The sequence below is a fragment of the Colius striatus genome, chromosome 2 (genome assembly GCF_028858725.1).
Source record: "Colius striatus isolate bColStr4 chromosome 2, bColStr4.1.hap1, whole genome shotgun sequence".
Lineage (NCBI taxonomy): Eukaryota > Metazoa > Chordata > Aves > Coliiformes > Coliidae > Colius > Colius striatus.
The window spans coordinates 82,836,705-82,857,572 of NC_084760.1; the positions used below are offsets into that span (position 1 = coordinate 82,836,705).

The 20,868-nt window shown below is 35.4% G+C and overlaps 1 protein-coding gene across 1 annotated transcript in view; it reads right to left on the bottom strand.

Annotated features, from left to right (window-relative positions):
* Positions 1–20,868, bottom strand: part of PRKCE (protein kinase C epsilon) — a 289,536-nt gene that overhangs the window by 93,430 nt on the left and 175,238 nt on the right. Inside the window, exons 3-10 of the mRNA XM_061991311.1 lie at positions 15,526–15,685; positions 14,611–14,645; positions 13,124–13,209; positions 10,815–10,947; positions 7,967–8,109; positions 6,720–6,816; positions 4,838–5,052; positions 3,407–3,580 (exon numbers count right to left, since the gene is read on the bottom strand). Of these exons, the coding sequence (XP_061847295.1) occupies positions 3,407–3,580; positions 4,838–5,052; positions 6,720–6,816; positions 7,967–8,109; positions 10,815–10,947; positions 13,124–13,209; positions 14,611–14,645; positions 15,526–15,685 (1,043 nt within the window). The remainder of the gene's footprint in view (positions 1–3,406; positions 3,581–4,837; positions 5,053–6,719; positions 6,817–7,966; positions 8,110–10,814; positions 10,948–13,123; positions 13,210–14,610; positions 14,646–15,525; positions 15,686–20,868) is intronic.

Sequence of the window (20,868 nt, forward strand, 5' to 3'; positions counted from 1 at the left end):
GTTGATCACTAAAGCGCTGGATGACGTTGAGTGAAAAAGACACTGGAAAGGGGAATTAGCCAGCATTAGCATTATTGTCAGGTAAGATTCCTTACTGAAAACACAAGGAACCAGCACACACAAAGAAGAGAAAGAAAGATAGGAGGAAGAATGAAAACAGGAATGTAAACAGTAGTAGTTTGGAAAACCCACAATATTTTCTCATTAAAGGACATAATGAATCCTTGAATAAATCAAATAAGCAAAGGTTGATTATTACAAAAATGGTGTATCCTGTAAGTGTCAAAAATAGAATGCAATATTCTTCATTTATACCCCAGCTGACAGACTACATGCAAGACAGAACTCAAACCTCTGAATACACTGACATATAAAAACAGAAGGGAAATACTGCCATATAGTATAGGCATATTGAAAAACACTATCCAACTGTAACGTGACTTTATAAGACATACTACACTAAAATACCTGAGCTCCTTCCACGTAAAAACATCATCTGAAGTTGTGCCCATAGATTTTACATTCTAATGTCTATGACTGGGTTGCTAAATTCACACCTCAAACTATGGCAGACAAAACATCGTATATCAGCTTCACACATTTTATCCCAAACTTTGGAACAGAATCCATCTCTTTTGACTCCCAGGTAACTACAGAGGACCATAAGCTAATCTCTGAAGCCTAACATTTTAATATATATAATTGTAATATAAAATACTGATTTTTGGGGAGGCTCATTTTTTTTATGAACTTAGAGCAAACTGATTTAAGCAAAGTTAGCTTTTGGATTAACTAGGATTGTGAGAAATATCAATCCCAAGAATATTCCTTTGAAATAAGGATGCTTGATGAGTACGCTAAGTGTAAATTCAGATATGTAGGGTTAAACCCCCATTAGTGAATAAGGTATGCTGTTGTTAGCCATTATTTGGCATGACTGATGAATTCTAAGATAATTTTAAATGTGATTCCTTACTTGTCATGCAAAGAATAGTAACATCTAGTAAATGATACTAAAGAAAAGTCCATTCCGTGTAAAAAAAAATACAGAAGCATATGTACTGTAAAAAAGCATAATAGGCAACTTTTCTGCAGTATCTTCACCTTATTATTGAAGGGAAACACTGCAATAAAGTCAAACTCATACATTCACATTTCTGTGGAAGAGGAACAAAGCAAGTATTCTTGTTACATAAAGTCAACCTCTGAGTGCTTTGAAAACGTATTCTGAGGGCTTTGACAATGAATACTGAGTCAATCTTCCCATTAAGTCAGGGTGTATAAGACAAATATGCTCTACTTGAAATGTAAAATTTCATTCCAGCATGATCACTTGAGGGACCAGTTCTACAAAGCAAAGCAGCCATGGCACAGCATACAATCACAGTGTTTAGTAATCACATACTACTGTTAAATACATTTTAAACTATTGTACAATAGCTTTTGTCTCAGTAAATCTATTTTAACCACAGACCATGTTTGTTCAAGCAAGGTTTTCTACCCGTTTTTCTACTGAACCTGAGCAAATCATTCAGGGACTAATTTACTTGGTACGTTTTCATTTGTTGTCATTCATAAATTATAGCTTTAGCGTAAGTTGTGGAGTTTTGTTTCTTTTTATGGAGTTCTTTGCAAATTGTTCACAAGCATGCTGAGAAAAAACCTTCAGTTTTTCAACTATGGACTTTTAATTTGATTTGGTATCACTAGGTATAGTTTTTGTTGTTTGATAAGAGTCACTAGTCTATGACATGCAACTATAAAACACTTAACTATCTGTTCCTCTGAATTCAAGTAAAACAAACTATAGTTTCTCTCTGGCCAAGAGACTGGGAAGAAAGAAAATGGTGACAAGAGCTTCTGAATAGCTTACAATGGATAGCTTTGGAGAGCAGGGAGAAAGGTAGAAAGCACAATACAAAAGAAGGGAGAATAGACAAGAAATACAAAAGGAGAGAAAATTGCAAACCAGAGGAGAAGCAGAAGAACCTTTTGTCATAATTCACTTAATGTAAAGTCGATCTTTACTGATGTTTTGCCATGATTCTCATCAGGCTGCCGATACATTTATTTACACCTCAGGCAGTGTGGTTTGCCTTAGTTCTAAAGGTCCCTCACCTCAGTACAATCTTTGTATCGCTTTTAATCTGTACATATGTGAATACGTAGGTAGTTACACTGCACACATAAACCCATACACACCATTAGTAACTCTTAATTTTGTTCAATATGCCGATTTAATTAATCTCCTAAACTTTTCCATTAAATTGACTTCTATACTCAAATGTAGTGTCTTATTGTCAGAGAAAAACCTCCAGAAGTTTGAACAAAATTGCTTGCTTTTCAAGCGTTTTATTTGAAATACACATTTATACTAACGCCTAAAGTTATTCCTTACAAGTCAAAAACTCATTTTGTTGAAATGAATGGCATATTTAGTTTAACAGGCAGAAGTTCAAACTTTAATGCTTTGAAATAGTAAACATCTTATCAGGCACTTAAAAAATAAAGGATGCGCTTGTAAATACAATTATACATGACTGGTATTCTATCTGCAAGACAGATCCACCTTGAGGCGGGGTTTTTTTTTTCCCCCATAAAGATTTAAAGACAATCAGGTGAAAAAATGTCATCTCAACTGAATTACAGTGGAGAAATAAGAGACTAAAAAACTGAAAGCCAGAAATATCCTGTGAACACAACTGGTCTATGACTGACTGAATTGCAGTGTTAGCTATACCATCCAAACACTCACATTTAAGCAGCAAATCCAAAACATGTGCTATGAAGAGGAATTCTGTATGAAAAATTACCAACAAGAATCATACCATGGGAATAGGCTCTCACTATGAGTTCTCTCTGCCTTCACTTCTCCTGGCTTCTCAAGAATATGGGCAGCATGAACACTATAGGAACTTACTTCGTAAGTAGTAGAACTACTTCCTTTTTTTGAAGATTTTGTATACTACACAGCATAAGAAACTGAAAAGATAAGTTTTCTTCCATAATCTAATTTCTGAGAAGATCATTTTAGAATTTTTTGTTCTTGAATACTGTTAAATACATTTGTACTCAATTCAACAAATGATACACACCATATTAATGTACAGAAGAAACCAAGTAAACAGTACTTCTGTAGTTTTTTTTTGTGGTTTATGAATGTGAGTTTCTGGTTTGTTCTTTTTTAAACTCAATTACTGCCATCTCCTGGTACTTATCTGGCAATAGTATTTACACTATTTAGCAGCAGCCAGTACTCCTGAATACTACTGAAATGCTGAAATGATAAAGACTTCTCAGAAATATTTTTTAAATACTTATGTGCTTTTTACCTTGCTGCTTTTATTCTTGAAATAACGAATATTGTTCCTTGGGCATAAACTGGTAAAAAGTTCATGTAGCTTACCTTCGTCTGGAAGCAGCAGTAAAGTTGTGTTAAGTATGGATGTTTCCTTGCTAATGCTAGAATTCTCTTCTCTGTCATTGTGCAGTCTACATCATCATCTTGAAGTATGACATCTTTCTTCAAGACTTTCACTGCATATACTTCATCCTTTCCTTTTAGCTCAGCTAACATTACCTAAAACAAACAGAAATTCTGTTTACATATGAACAACATAAACCATAAATGCAGAGCTCCATATAAGCACTGGAAACACAAACATAGTTAAAATACTCGCCTGAATGAAGCTGCATAATTACAAAACTAAAAGTGGTGTAATTTTAGAAAAATACACCCCTGGAATTCTTTAAATTTGAAATCTGAGTATCTATTTTGTTTAACTTTTTATCACACAAGATAAAAAGATTTTATCTCCTCATTCAGATGCCTTAATGACTACCTACTAGTGAGGTCTCAAAAACTAAAAAAACGAAGTAAGTTGATACAGAACAGAAATGTATTTCCCACTTTTATCTCCCACTTTTGGTAGTGAGGTTTGTATGTGGTGAACTTAGTATACAGTTCCAATATACCCTTCCATATGCTTTAAAGTTGTTGATTATAAATACTACTATTGTTTAAGGTTCAAGTTCTATACTCTGTTTAAGGTCAGTTCTGGCTTGGAGCCAGACTAATCTTCAGAGAAAGGAATAGAAAACAAGGAGACAAAAGAACTGCTTCAGTCCTGTTCCTCTGCATCTGCAGTTCCTGTATATCAAGGAAGGAAGACTGTACTTGTGAAACAGATTCACAATTGAGTTCTTCTCTTTGATTCCATGGTGCACAGCATTGTGAAAAGAAAATCTATAAGACCGGTAAATAAAGCAATGTCCTTTCCACTCTTTTTAATTCCCAACTGTGGGAAGGTAGGTGAGTTACATCTTTGCTGCAGATGTGGTATTTTGGGCAGCTGTCTCAACCACTTGTACTCATCGTATCTGAGTACTGTAAATGCTTGAGTACTGTTTCCTCCAGTACTGAATGCACCCACAGAGGTAAAACATGCACACAAATTGTCCTGTGAAATAAGGGAACTGGGTATTAGCTAGAAAGGGAATGAACTTGGAATTCCACAGCATTATTCCAGGGATTATTTTTTACTGCTTGACCACAACTATGTATCTTCTTGTACCGTATGTATGTAACTGTATATATGTCTCCATTACCAATATCCTGAAATAGTGAAGCATTGACATTTTGTTTCAAAAGGCTTTACCCTACTTAATGAAGTGAGATAAAGCACACAAAATGCCAGCTGAACATGAAGCTGATATTCCTGATCTGTGGGGTAAAAGGAAATCCCGAGGGTGGAAGCCCTTTCTGAATGTCACTATGAATACTCTTAAAGAGGTGCAATCAAAAAAAGCCTGCACAAAAAACCAGAAAGCTACTTACCTTGCCAAAGCTGCCCTTCCCTAATACTTTGATGAAGTTGAACTCTTCAAGGCCTATTCGCTTGCTCTGGGCCTGTTTGACCTCCCCATTTTCACCATTCTCCCCAGGTTTGTTAAGTTGGTTGTCTGTTGATGTTGTAGCTGTTGCTCTGTGTTCTTCTCCCCGATTGTCAAATGATAATGCTTTCCTAATGTTGTTTTCTAGTTCTTTGATTTCTGCAGAAATGTGAGAGAAAAAGTGTTTGTTTTAAGCAACTATTAGAAACACAGCCTGTGTTAGTTTGTATCAGTATTGTGACAGGACATTCGTCATCTTCTAAGAATTCATATTTAGCAAACTGCTTCTCCACTTTACAGTAATTGTCCAAAATCCTGCTCTAATAGGAAGGGTGGCCTTTTAAAATGAACCTAAGAGACTTACATGTCCAAAACTTGAAAGGTAAGTCAGAATAGTAGCCAAATGGTTGTTTCACTGATTTGGGGTGTTCCAGTATCACAGAGAAATATTTTTCTGAATACCTCTATCTTCCTGCAGCACTTACTCATCTTCCTACTTAAGCATTTTAGAGTCGTATCTTCAAAAGTTCAAAGGATATAGTTGGGTGTCCTAGTCCTTGAAGTCAACATGAATGGAGCACCTTACTCAGCTTCAGCTGTTATCAGATGCCTGCCAGTAAACTATTTGACCACTTCCTAGTGCTGCTTCAAGCAGCAATTGTATAGATTTGCTAAATGGTTCAGAAAGTTTCTCAGTGTTAAACACAGTGAGTGCTGGTGACTAACAGACCTCAGGGTCTGCCTGGAGATATTGCATAGCACTTCTGCCTGATGATCTTAGAAGCAGAAACTTTACAGGACAGCCCTACATAAATGAAATTTAAGAGACAACTTAGAAAAGTTTTTTGTTCTTATTTTAGCAAAATATCAGATATTTTAAAAATAATTTTTAACCAAAATACTGTCTGTAGAACCAAAAGGTGGGCAAATTTAAATTAGTTTTGGACTCAGAGTTTTACAGTACTTACTAGAATACTAGAGCTTTGGAAGTACCTTCCCTAAAAATAAGACTGAGAAATTTCTCAACTGTAAACAGTTTTCAAAGAATTTGACACAGAAGTATCCATCTTCCTGTATCTTAGTGTAAAGATTTTCTCTGATAATAATTTCATAATAATTTCATCAGTGTACACACATGACAGTACATAAAATACCTCACAGATCTCTGATTCTTAAAATCAACTAGATCAGATTGAAAAAGTGCTGCTGACATACAGATTTTGTTAATCAGACTGTTCAGTTCAATGAAATCAGGTCATACCAGTGAAGAGTAACATATTTGTCTCAAAATCTGTGCATGATAAAAATCTCTGAATGGATAAATGACTTTATGAAGACTCTCGAAAATACACAGACATGCTAGCATAGCCTAACTAGACAGAAGGTTTCATTATCACAAGTGTTCAACATGAAATTGAAAGAAGTAAATTTTATCTCAAAAACTTATTAACACATAGAGGCTTTTCAAATAAATAAAAGCTCTCTAAAGTTCAGTGGAACTATTTAAAATGTTCTCTCTCTTACAACAGAATATGTAAACTCCTCACATAAAGATATTTTGTTAGGCAAGGACTCATATAGTAAACTTAACAATATTTTAAGATGACCTTTATAATTTACCCTTTAAAAGCCACTTAATTTCACAGATTTAAATGAAATGACAAGCAGGTCTTTGAAAAAAGTTTTTGCATTTTGTGAATTTAAGGGCTTCATTTTCTACTACTTTATTTGGTTCTGCAGAGGCTAGGGCTGGTCTTTTACTCCTTATACAGAAGAAAAATATGTGTCAAGATGTGTTAGTTAAGAAATAAAAAAAGATGCTTGACCTTGATCACATGGAGAAGTTGGTGCTGACTTTGACCTATCTTCTTCTGATGATGCACTTCCAGGAACTGGTTGTTGACTCTCTGCACCTGCAATTAGCTAAAGAAGAAATACAAAAGGGGTACTCAGCTATCAGACCCTCATGTGCCAAAGGAAATTTAATTTAACATCAATTCACAGGTAGAAGTAGGAAGGAAAGTGAAGATATTCTATCCCTATAGATTCTTGCTGGCAGCCTGTCAACCCTACAGTAGATGGCATCACATCAAATGGAGACCATGATAAAAACAGAAAGAACCAGCCATTTTAAGAAAAATAGCTTAAGATTAAATAGTTTTGAAGTCTTGAACAGTCATAATGAATCTGTGTAGAAATCTGTCTGGTAAATACATACAACTGCAACCAGTATTAGCAAGCACTGCAAACTCACTCATGCAGTAACAACACGACAACATATTTTCCCAGCAGTTGCAGATCAGTTAATATTCTGTATTCAAAAGCATTCATATTCAAAAAAAGTGTACTACGGATCAAAGTGGGCAATAATCAGGAAAATTAACAGAACCAAATGTCAATGTTTTAAGAAGCTATGGTAAAAATTGCCTGTTTCTGTAAGTGAGAACAATGGGTTTGTTGTTGCAACCATGCAAACAGACATAGAATTCATGACCAAATTCTGAACCAGAATACATATTATCAATTCAGAATAACTCCATCACCTCTAGATATACTTGGGGAGACCTCTGATTTTTATTTCTAGAACAATCTAGTTCTTCCTACAATAGTGATGTTAACTCTGGAACCATCATCTGGTAGACAACTCCCCTTGATGAGGATCAGCACGTTGCTCATTTATCAGCATTCACAATGTTACGGAGTAGTGCTGTGTCTTAATCAATCAATCATCCAATGCCAATTCTGAGCCAAAGAGACATTTGTGATTTTACGAACTGTTGCATCAGGCACTGTCTCTTTGTTAAATCCCTCTTATCAAAATTAAAAAGGAGAAATCCTTCCAGACTATGTACAGACTCCGTATTTGCAAAATTGTAGCACATCAAACTAAACTTCATATTTGAAATCAGAAGATGATTTGCATTCCTAAATCAAAAGTCAAAGTGTTAGTTCTGTACTGAATTACAAAAATGATTATGCAAGTCAAAAAGTGGGATTGAACACTAATCAGTAAAGTTACAATGCAGCCATAATTATCTCATTTTTTGAATGTGACACTACATTGTAAAATTACCTTTTTCCTCCTCTGCCCACTATTAGTGATCTTATCTGGTGTGACTCCAAGATCTGCAAGAACTTTAGCTATGCCTCTAGCATCCACTCCACAGTTTGGTGCCACATTTGTTTCACAGCGTCGATGTACATTCATCTTGCAAACTGCAATGAAATGTAAAGTAGCACAGTAAATTAAATACTACCTTGACATGGATTTGTCTTACTTAAATTACTTACTATTGAACCTACCTTTTTTCAAATAAATATCTTTTCAGATAAAGTCTTTTTCTTTTTCAGAAAAAGACTTAGCTGGATTTGCAGTGACATTTCAATACTAGTATAAAATTATTAACTTGGTTATCATTATTCTGCTGCAATAATGCACAACAGTGTTTTCACACCGTACTCAGGAATGAACAAAAATATCTAATGATTCTGTAAATCCTAAACAGAATTTGAATTAGAAGAAAGGTCCTTCAGAACTTAACAGTCCACTCCTGCTCTCATACTGAGAGTACTCCAATAGGTTAACTCCTAATGTAGGCTGGCATAAAATCAACAGTGTTTTAAATTTTGATAAGTGTCTTCAGCAATGTTAGATACTTTCTTTCTTTAGATAGTAATACATTCACTAAACTCTTTCTCTTAAATACCATCTCCCAAAACTAGCACACTAGTAAGAGGAAAACAGGTCACATTGCTTACAGTTTATGGAGTAGAGGGCGGAACACAAGTCTATTAAAAATAGCAGAGTGAGGACTTGTTAGGAGCAGATGATATACTTTATCTTAAACTTCACTGCCCTCTTGTGGAGTGAAGCATACAGAAAGTAAAACTGCAAGAGTAATTAAATATTAGATTAATATTCAATTGCTCAAATTCCTCACTTCATTAGTTTTTAGAGAAAAATCAAAAGTATGTATTTATAAAGCAGCATTTCATGATATTGTTCATCAATGACGTTTTCACTCTATATACCCTAAAAAAACAAACCATATTTGCCTCTCAGACTATACACAGGCACTGCATCTGTGGTAAGAACTATGTGTTTCAGAAAGCAGGTGCTTCCTTTTCAAGTATGTTCAGCTCAAAAGAACAGCAAAAAGAAATTGCTGCACATAGTATTCTCAGTGGATGTATATTTGGTGACAAAAGCTCAGTGGCAAGTAAAATGTTTGACCTAGTACCTGTAGCAGTGGACATTGAGGAACTGTATTACTTGAAATAAAGCAAGCATGAAAATTTTGTACAGTCCGTCATCATGAACATAGTTTGTAAAAAGAAGCACAGGAATGAGAAGCAAAAAACCCCAAACCAAACAAACAACCCCCTCCAAACCTCTGGAATACACTATTCTCAGTGTTAATAACCACACTGTGGAAGCAAGTATATCTTTGAAGACGTGAGTATTGTTCAGCACTTGTTAAGAAAGCAAAGTAAAGCACAGAGAAAATGACATTTCCAGATCAGGTGAGTTCTAGATCTCATGCAGAAAATACTGCATTTTTATAAGCACTAACTTAATTAGCATGGAGAAAGCAATACAAGCTTTCTGAACTATTGTTTCTATGCATCTGCCTCACAGTAAATGCATATATATGAAAAATAACATTTTCTGCGGTTAAGAGCAAATGAACTGCTATGGTACTTGAGCAGAATATGGAAATAAATTAATACATTCACAAGTTAAGTGGAGAGATATGATAGCTCTGATTAAAAATCAAAGAGAAAAAAAATCAGGTTCAATTAAAACATCTCCAACATAATTAAGATAGCATTTGAACAAAATCTTCAACAGTAGTACAGTAACAGAATTTGGAGTCTAACAACTTATTTGTGCTCACTAGCTAGAATCACATGGGATGGCCTGAACTTCAGAACACTCTGTGTATCACTTTGCCATTAAAGAAATTTCTTCTTTCCCTTGCTTCTCAGCAACCTGGGCCATGAAACAGTCTGATCTTCACCTGTAATTATGTCTCATCTTAAATACTGCAAAGGATATATTTCACAGTTTATAATATGTTTGACTCCATACTTCTGCAGTTGAGAAGTGTATACAACATGACTTTTGTATTTATGAAGACCTATCCATTCATAAAGATATAACAACTACCTGATGACATGACATCATTCCCATTAACCTGCTAATTGAAGTACTTCATTCACTATTTCTAAAATAGTGTCCTTTTGCAAGTTTTGGTACTGTTCTCTCCCCCATTTAGAAAATATAGATCTACTTGAAACAAGGAGATATGGAAACAACCATTTCTGTTAAGTCAGCTAAAATGACATGAATGCACCTTCCAACAGCAACTTCATACACAGTTACTGTAGAGAGTACACAGTCCTTAAGGTGTATAACACAATTAATCCCTTAATTTCTGGAAAAGAAGGGCTGGGCAGACCATGGCAAAGGATGGTTTAGCTAGATATCAGAATACCTCATCTTCTGGATATGGGAATACAGGACTGGTTCTGCCTAGCCTAGTCAATACATAATAGTAATTTTTGAAGATGGAATTAAATGGAAAATAGCTGGAATAATGATGTTTAGAAAGTTGAACAACCATCACCACAAACCTGAAAACACAAAAAGACATATAAACTGAAGGGATTTCCTATGTGGCAATAAACCTACACAGCAGTGAGTGCATAGTGTGCTCCCACACCTGTGTCCTCTGCATCTGTTATTGATTAGTATTGTAGACAGCACAAAGGACCATTTTCTAACCAGAGTGGCAATCCGTACAGCAGTCTGCTGTTTACTTTCTATTAATTTCTGTACGTGCTGGAGAAGACAGAATAATGGGACATCTTTCAAAGTCTACAAAGAAAAAGCATAGCTATGAAGTGGTAATCCTTACCTTTGCATTGTAAACCTTGTCTCAAAAGACCCCAGAGCAATGAACCACAGTGGTCACAGAAAGTGGGCACTTTGTAATTGTGAATACTGAACTTGTGAGGCATGTTGACACTGAACCGCTGGGATCCCACTTGCTGAAAAAGAAGAGCACAGTACATTTCATTCTAATTAATTTCTTAGTAATCAGTGTACTGAGGCCCTGTTATGTTTTGAAATGACACAGAATTCAAGCAAGATGGAATGATTCTGTGCTTACATGATTATCTGTGTCTTAGATATACTCCAGCTCCAGAGTTCTTCTCACTATTTTGTTTGGGGAAAAGAGGGGGAAAGGCTGCTGTTGTCCAAGAGATAAAGATTAAAGTCTACTTCCTAGTACTTCTGGGAACAACAAATACATAGCTATCAGGAAAGATCTCATGATGTGGAAGACAAGGAAGTCACTCCCAATTGTTTTAGGCACAGGAGGCCAAACTAATACAGGACTAAGAAAAAGAAATATATCACAACCCCTTTACCTTTTCACATCCTACTCTTCTTTAGAATATGAAAAGGACAATGATAAATTGTTGACTTCAGGGATTCCAAGGTATGATTACTTACAAATTAAAGGATGTCATTGGTAAGTTTTTAGAGTGGCCACTGTGTAGCAGGAGATTTATTTCACTGCTATTCCATCCCTTTCCTATTACTTCTGGCTTCTCTCCAGTGATCTAGTACCCCTTCTAAACAATGAGAGTACCGTATCAGCAAAGTGTACAACTCTCCACCAGTCTGGAGCCTGGGAATATAAATTTATGCAAGATTTTGTATCTTCCTGTGAGTATGATGCAAAAACAGCAGTAGCCAAACACAGTCCTTTATCACAGCCCTGTGTATGCGATCAAGACTTGGATGTAAAATACTGATTCTGAGCCAGATCTTGAAGAGGCTTTCAGTATGAAAAATGGTAGTCAATTGCACAGGAAGTGTGAGGTAAGTTAGTGTCTCAGTCAAATTCGTATCAAAGTTGAAAGAGAGGTTTAAAACCATCGTTATACACAATTGTGATTTTTAATTTAAAACTAGGCTTTTTCAGGCATATGAATGTAGGTTTTCAACAAATAAAACTAAGAAATGTACTACTACTTTGTGGCCAAGGAACTGGAATCACTGACGGACTACCTCACTTAATGCTATGGTGAAAGACAGCAAGCCCTTGCTGTTGCACAAACCAGAAAAGGACAATGAGGATTCATTAGCTTTTCTGTTACAACACAAGCAAATGAAACACTTCTGTATAAGATAAAGCATTTAGTGGTTACAGTTGAGGGCTACAATAAATTAAAAAAACTCATAAATCCCACCCTCATCCCCAGCGATTGACCCCATCATAAAAGGATACACCAAAGCTGAGGAGTCTACGGGACCTGAACACTACAACAGTCACAGTGCTCCCTGGCTATGACTGTCCACAGAAATGAACATTAATTTCCTAACCAAACAGAAAAGAGTAATCTTAGCTGATAGAGACCTTTAACCCAAGTGAAAAGATTGCTTTGTTTTCTCTTCCGATCCAGAGCTAGTATGCTGTTGGCAGATGTATTTACCTCCCTGACAGTATGGTTCTGAAGGCAGCTAATTTAATTTTCAGGTGATGTCTTCATTTAGTTAAATGCATGATAACATAAAGCACATTTTGTGTTTATTCCATTAATACACAAAAGCTTGATAGAGAGTAATTATGATGGAAAATCTGTTATCTATGCAGTTCCTTGTGTTATCACTACTGTCTTATGCAATACCCATGGCCCTTCTTCAACACATGGATGGCTTTTGTTCTACATTTTGACAGTTTGGATGCAATCTTCACTGAGGTGAGACTTTGCAAACAAATTCTGGGCAGACTTTTATGTTGATGCAAGATATCCAAGCATACTGTCTATCATATCAGCTGCTATGGACTCATTAGCACAAAATGCAGTTAAGTGATAAAAAGTCTCAATCTGCTTTTTTAAAAAATTAAAATGACAAAATTTGTATTAACTCGGAAATGGAGAATGTTAGAAATGAAAAAAGGAGTGGAAAGAGCTCACTGAGACCCTAAGAATTCAGATGTTATAAACAATTGACTAATAGACTGTAAAATAATTCCAAAGTAAATGAAATTGTTATGGTAATCTGTCATTCCAGAGTAAATGCTACATCACAAGACAATCAGAAAGGCATAAAAAAAGTCTGTAACATTAATTGATTAAACAGAGGAGATGACACTACTTTGAACAGATAAAAGACAATTTTATCTAGAAAATATATTTTATAAACAGTTACCTCATCATGAGTTTCCTGTTTTTTTAAGCCAGCACACTTCGTTATTATAAGTTCATGGCATCTCTTGTGGACTACACAAGTGCAAACTATAAACAAAAAACAGACATAAGAGTGAGTTTTCATGAAGATTGATATGAAAGCAAAAGACTGATCTCAGAAGACGAGAAAAGCTAGGACTTGTAAGGCTGCAAGTAACTGGTGACTTAGTGAGTCCTATCAAGTAAGTTTGGCTTAAAAAGGCAAAACTAGAACAATGGACTTTCAAGAAGAGACCAAAGAAGTTTGAGAGAACTAAAGGATATCTGCCAAAATCTCAGTATGTAAAACTACAAGTGACCTTCTGAAATATTAACCACAATTTTTCTCAGTTTTTACATATTCATTTTTTAAATCTGACACAGTCCGTGATCTCCCTATTGTGTCAGACAATGGCAAAACCAATTCCTGTCTGAAGAGCTTCCAGAGGAAAAGAGACATAAAGTTAACTCATTGTTAAAGTCAAAGAAGAGAAAATATAAAGTTGAACATTTTTTCTGTAACACGTTATCGTAAGTTGATAACAGTAAAAGGTTTCAGGAGTCAAAAATGCTCTGTCAATATTCATTCTGCTTACTTAATCAGTGATTAACATTTGCTGATGTAGCAGATAAGATTAAAAAATACAAGGTCTATCATACTGTAGGATTCAAGGTCATGAAGTGAAGAAAACAACTTTAAAGCACAAAAATTAGCTTCATTTTCTTCTAGTTTTGGTCACTGTTATACCAAATTATGGCTGTACTTCAATACAGTAATTCTCATTATAGCATGTAAAACCGTGACTTGCATTTATCTATTTACAATGAGATTTCATCAAGCCTTCTGTAACTGAAAAATCATCGTTAACTTGATTATTTCTACTCATGAGATGAAAATTAAGTAGAAAAACAGTCCCAAGAGGTGACTACATAAAAAAATTAAGAGTACAATAAACAGAGTTAAAAAATGGAGTTGAAAATGAAGCACTTCTGCAGTCCTTGCTATAACCTTCGGTAATAATGACCTCTATAATTATCCTATCTATTTAATTACAGTCTTTGCAATTACCTGGAATTTTTAAACAAAGAATCTTAAGCAAATAAAAATTTCCCATTTTTAAAATGCAAAAAGTGAAAAATGAAGCCAACACCTACAGATATGCTCCTCTTAGTGGATGTGCATCAAGAGATACCTAGGATCTTCTGTTCAGTGATGTTAACTCTGCTCCCTACACTTTATATATGATGTCTTTATATACAATTTATATATGATGCCTAATGCCAACAGTTTTGAAAAATCTTATTGTGACTTGGTGTAAGGATTGTATCTTTGGTGAGAAAAACATATGCTGATCATTTTGCACTAAATTCCCAGCACTGTACATATACAGTGCCTAACGAAAATATCTTATTGTTTAGATATGACATAATAAAAACATTCAAACTGTCCCCCTGTAGATTTTCTCTTACCTTGACATTGGTATCCCTGTTTTCCTATTACACCCCTGAAAATAAAACAGTGGTTTAAAAAATGAATACATATTTTTAAAATTCAAAATAATTTTTTCTTCTTTTTACTGGACATGCACGGCTTCTTACAATCAATAATCTGACACAGCATGCCTAGACTGAGATCAGTTCAAAGAAGAAACCACATTTCAGTTGCTGTAAGATAACAGGTAGGACAACAGATCATGGAGGGAGTCAGAAAGAAGGACACATTTACTATAATAAAATAGGCAAAACCATAGGGTACATAGAGAGGGATGTCACAAGCTGGTAAAACAGTCATCAAGCAGGCCTCTAAATAGATAGAAGATTGCATTTGTCAATGTCATTGCTTGAAATCATATTCACTAATGTAAAGCCTAACCTGCAGACATTTCTTAGAAGAATGTAGTTTAGTTCATAAAGAAGATTTATTACATACTCTTAAGAAATATTAACAGTAGATCATATCAGCTCTTATGCGTAACAGTGTAAATCAGTATCTCTAGGTAACTTTGGAAAACATCAATACATTTGCTCAAAAAGAACTGAAAATTGAACACTTTTCCCTAGATGAAATTTGTGAGTACTCAAAACTAACGAAAATTATTTCTGAAAGGAAGTTCTTGACATATATTCAAATAACAAAGACCCTGTACACTGAGCACACAAAACCCTGGATCATTATAGGTCAAATATTTCCATATTCCATTAAGTACAGCAGGATGTATGGGAGCTTAAGCACCTGCAGAACACTAGACTGGCTGTCTATCTAGAACTTGTAGTGTAGACAAGAAAAGATTGAACAATACTTTATAGTATTTATACCACAGCAAAACAGGAGAGTATGTTAACTCCTCAATTCAAAATTCCAAATAAAGCAAAGTGGCGTCATACCATATAAAATCTCTGCAGTGTGAACAGTATGTTGGCTGTCTAAGATAGGTGGCCATAAACTTGTGTCCATTAACCTGATGTACTCTGCGTCGCACAGCACCCTGCCGCTTCCTGGGGCGCATACGCTCCCGGAACACACGTTCTTCATTGTCTTTGGGTGCTGAAACAGAGGAGAGACAACAATAAGCACTGGGTGTATCACACACAAATATGGAAAAACTCAAATGCAATATACATAAATAGATATTCTCCAAAATAACAATAATCCTCTCTATCTAGCAGCACAAGATAACTCCCCTGAGTTGTGGGTCATTTGTTTCTTTTTTAGTATCAAGGGGCAAGGGTTTCCATCGCCTAATACAGGAACTTCTATTTGGTCTAAACCTCTATCTGCAATCTCATGTTAACCTGGGAATAAGTCCTCTGTGCTTTTTCACTACCAAGCACACTGACAATCTCCTTAAGAGTAATGACACAGTCGGAGTCTCCAAACAGCTCAGACTTTCCTCCCATTTAATCTTCCAGGAGTGGGGGGAAATTCTACCAAAAATCCCAGCATCCCTGAAGTCCCCATACACTCAGAAATTGCTGACACGAGCACAAGATAGGTGAGTACGAATACATATTATCAAGCAGAACAAAAATTCAATCCAGAACTGATTACTTTGTAGAATTCCTTATATTAGATATTAGACCTTCAGGCTCTAATAATCCATTTTGATACTAATACACTTTCAGTAAAATATTCAAGGGAAGGAAGTTGTTCCTCTTATCAAATTCCTGTTCAATTTAATATCAGATTTAATGGAGAGGAACAAAAAAATTAAGTTGATACATTTGAAAATGAAAACCTTTGGAAAAAGACCTCCGGAGTGCATTGAGTCTTTTTTTCCCAAGGTTATATTTTGAAATGTATCACTAACACCTCCATAATATTGTGTATTCATTAAGCAAAAGCTGAAGATTAATTAGCAATGAAAAATGGTACACAGTTACTACTGAAAGATGGATTTTACAAGCATACCTTGAGCCACTTGTGTCTGTTAATATCAGATGTTCAGGGGACTACATTCAATCATCCATTGCCAACTGAATCTATGTACTCACTACTTCAGTGCATATGATGCTTTGAAATGCATTAAACACTTGTCAGTGTCTGAATTTCAGCTACTCTGAATCCTTACAATGGCCTAAAAATGCCATCTTAGTTCTGTTGCAAACTCTTTGTACACAAATGAATTCTCCAGGTAGCAGTATATTATTTAAGTATAATACAAGGAAAATTAAAAGTCTGAGAACAACTGAAACCTGTAATAGACACAAATTATTTAAAAAAACTGAAACAAGACCTGGTTTTGAGAGTTGTAAAATTAAAAGGTATTGATATCGGAATTCCTAGAAAATGGTTAAGACAATGGATGGAAATCCTGCGAAAATACAGAACACAGACCCACAAATCAAGATCAATTACTTTCACTGCACAGTAAGAGCTAAAGCCCATGACTAGTAAATTTACTTATACACTAAAAAAACCCTAAGAATGCATTTTTACCCCATAAAGACACATTTGTGGAATGGCCAGAATGGCATTACTTTTCTAAGTGAACTCCCAGTAAATAAACACAATAAAAAAACAACAATAAAAATCCAATGACTCTAGGTCTTCCTTCAAGAAAGTGATAATAAACATCAAATAGTTATAAATAGTTAATTTTTATTTTGTCAATTATGTTTATACTTATGCATTAAGCAAAACTTTGACATCTAATAAATAAAAAAGTTCCTTGAATGACTGCCTTCCATGAAGACTACCTAACAAATAGTTGAAAATTCTACAAAAGACTCCAATTTCCAACTTCTGAATGATTTCGGGAATTTACAAGGCTGCTCAAAATATTTTAAATTGGTTATTATAGGAAATAACTCTATATTAACAGAGAATAATTTTTTTCTGGTAATCATACAGACCATAGAGTGTGCTAAATTGTGAGAATTTGCTGGATGTGAGAAAGTTAAAAACCCACTCTCCTCGAATAGGTTCCCAAAAACTTATCTGCTTATATGAAATGAACAAGACATCCTGACAGTGCCCAGTTCACACTTGAGACGATAATCAGTCTACAATATCGCTTTTCTCCTTTTTTCATTTCAGGCATAATTCTTCACAGATAAAACACCTTTAATTTTACAGAGCAGATAATGATACTCTTCCTGTTTTGACTAGACAAACACAACATTATGACACTATTTTTTCACCCTATATGGTCTTAAAACTAATTTTACTATATTACTTTCACTTCTGTATTTAATACTTTTATGAAATTCCATTTTTCATTTAAAATATTTATAGTTAAAACAACAAATCAGTGTCTTTTTCAGAAATGTACTGACTTGAAAACAGATGAAAGTAACACTCCTGAAATTATGAGAATAAATGTTAGGCCTCAATTATGGGTATAATTTCCACACAAACAGCACCTCTTTGTGTGAGAAAGATGTTCAAACAGCTCAGAGAAATAACAGTTTTCTTGGTCTGTTTTGGATAATGTTGGAGGTCCCTTTGGCAGTTCCCCCACAACTGTCTCTCCTGAGTCTGCTGTTGCACATTTATCACCAGAGACTGGTCCTTGGCTGATTCTGTGCACCATATCCTGCTTTAGTGTCAAATTGCACCAAGGAACCAGACATTCAAGAGCAGTGACTCCCTGGCAGAGACTCAGCCTACACCTCAGCTCTCATTACAGCCCACATAGAGTTCCCACCTCATCAGTCAGCAGTGGGACTTGTCTGAGGGGGTTGGAGTAGCACCTGCCATTACAGTTTGTGACTGGATACTGGATGACTGGACATCATTTTCCTTTCATCAAAGCAGATCAAGTCACAGGAGAAATTAATTCACACATGAGCTTTACACTCATTTTATATGAAACTCAGCTAGCTTATTCACTGTTACCCAACAAAAACACACAGGCAATGGTTTTCCCCAGTCACTGCCATGTCCTGCATGATTCTCAATGCTGTTGTGGACCACAGGCATAAACCCAGGCAGTAAATATCCCAGGTGACTCAGAAGCTGATGATGACATCTGTGCTGGCTCATACCCAGGATTGTGAACCACTCCTTTCTGGTTAGTAGCACTAACAATAGTCCTATGTACAAATTAAAACCCATTTATCTCACATTCAACAGACACACTAGAGCCGTTCACTTAACTACTTGGGAAGGTTGCTACATTGATTTCCTGAAACTCCCCTCATTGTTCACAAGAAGGAAAGCAAAGATTAGGAAATGCTATCAGAAAAAAGAGAGGTTTCTGTTACAGATTCTAAAAAATACCACTAGGGTACTGCATACTCCACATGGCATTTCTATTCTAGCAGAGGAGTTAAAATTAATGAGGTGGATTTCTCATAGTCACTCTATAAGCAGTTCCAATCTAAACAACAGTTTCTTCTCATAGTATTTCTACTAAATAGTCACAGAGGGTTATCATCTTCTCAGTAAAAGTTGTTTCTTTACGTAAAGTACATTCTGTTCCCTGTTTTGATTTCGAGTCCTTCAGACTTTTTTATTATTCAGTTTATCCCCTTTTAATGCATTTATTTAACTTTCACTTGCAAAAGGAGTAAGAAAGGCTTATGATAATTTCCAAGTGTTCATGCAGAACACTGTTGATGCAGAACATTGTCGATGCGGAACATTTGAGTTTAGGCTTCATATGATGGTACTTGAGAACTGGCAACTTTATAACTAATTTTGTCTCAAAACTTACCCAGTAATGCCACTTTTTTTCACTGCAGTCAAGAGTAACGCTGAGTTATTTGCAAAACAGTACCATATATTGCCTACCATTTCAAAGACTGAAAAGCCTGGAAGGCTTAACTCTGACTTCACAGAGAAGTCTTATAAAAATCAGAAATATCTGGCATGTAAAATTGCACAAATACTTGCAAAATGGATGTTTAAATATCTAGAGCCACAATTAACCTTGTTAGTTGTGTACTATCTGTTAAAAATTAATTATAAGTCATAATTTCAAAGATGAGAAAGTGAGACATAATGCTTATCTACTCTCAAAGGGGGCAAGATTGGAGGGAAAAGACTCTGTACACCAAATAGCAAAGGCTCAACCACGTTCATGAGAATGAAAATTTCGCCTCATGAAAATGGTTTCAGCATCAATGAGAGGGGTTTAGTGTGGAGCACTAACTGCAACAGACAGAATTATTCTGCATAGTAAAATGTGCCATTTCAATTTTTTATACTCTTGTATTGTGAATAATTACAGAATTCTGTCAAGAAACTAGAAAATTGAAAATATATGGCAGAAAAAGAGAGATTACTTGCAAAGAGAGGGTTTTTGGCAACTGTTATTACTCAGAATGCTGACATCTAAAAGGGAGTATGTTGGGCTCTTCCTTTATCTGCAGAGGACTGACATTGAACAGTTACAGTGTTTGTGGAAGAAAAAACCCAATCAGATGTTTTAGTTAAATGGCTACTGCTCCATCAAAGCCAAATTAAAGGCCATGTACAACAGTAACAGTAACCAGTGTAGCCGACAGGTAACCCCATGCAATAGAACAATGACACCTTTGCAGTACTCCTGGCACAGAGGTCTTTTCACCCCAGGCATCTCTTGGGTGTCTTCATGTTGCTGTCATCCATAACTACAACCAGCATCTAGGAAAAACAGATGCTTTATCATCAACCCCTTATAATTACAACAGAGCCTAACTGAATGACAAATGCAAAAGAACAAAATGGAAAATTACTGATGTATTATTGCTGAAGATTAAGAGCTTTTGTATCTTATTTAAACCTGAAAACTGAACCGAAATAGAGCTTTTGTTTTAGCATTATATAATGTCTAAATGGAGGAAAGATATTGAGGCAGGAGAGGTAATTGGCTTAAAGTTATGTTAGCAAGTGAGAAGATGCAAGAACAATGCCCAGGACTCCTCAGGTTTCAGGATGGTGTGTAACCAGATCATTATGAAGTAAAATTAAGTCTCAAAAGATTATTCTCAAACTCTATTTTAGACGTCTATGGTAGAAACATATTTATTGTCATCAAGATTTCTCCAGGCAGAAACTGTTAAAGCTTGCCTATAAAGCCTTAACCTTATTGGGGGAGGTGGGAGGGGCAGGGAGAGGGGGAGGCGGAGCAAGCGAAACACTTCCATATATTTAAATTTCTGTCTCTTTTCTTTTAAAAAGGATTTGCTTAATAGTCAAACATGCATCAAACTAATTTGGTAGAAGTGTGATTAAAAAATAGTAAGGTAAATGTCACAATATATTTTCATAAATCTGTCACTGATTAACAAAATTTAACTGGA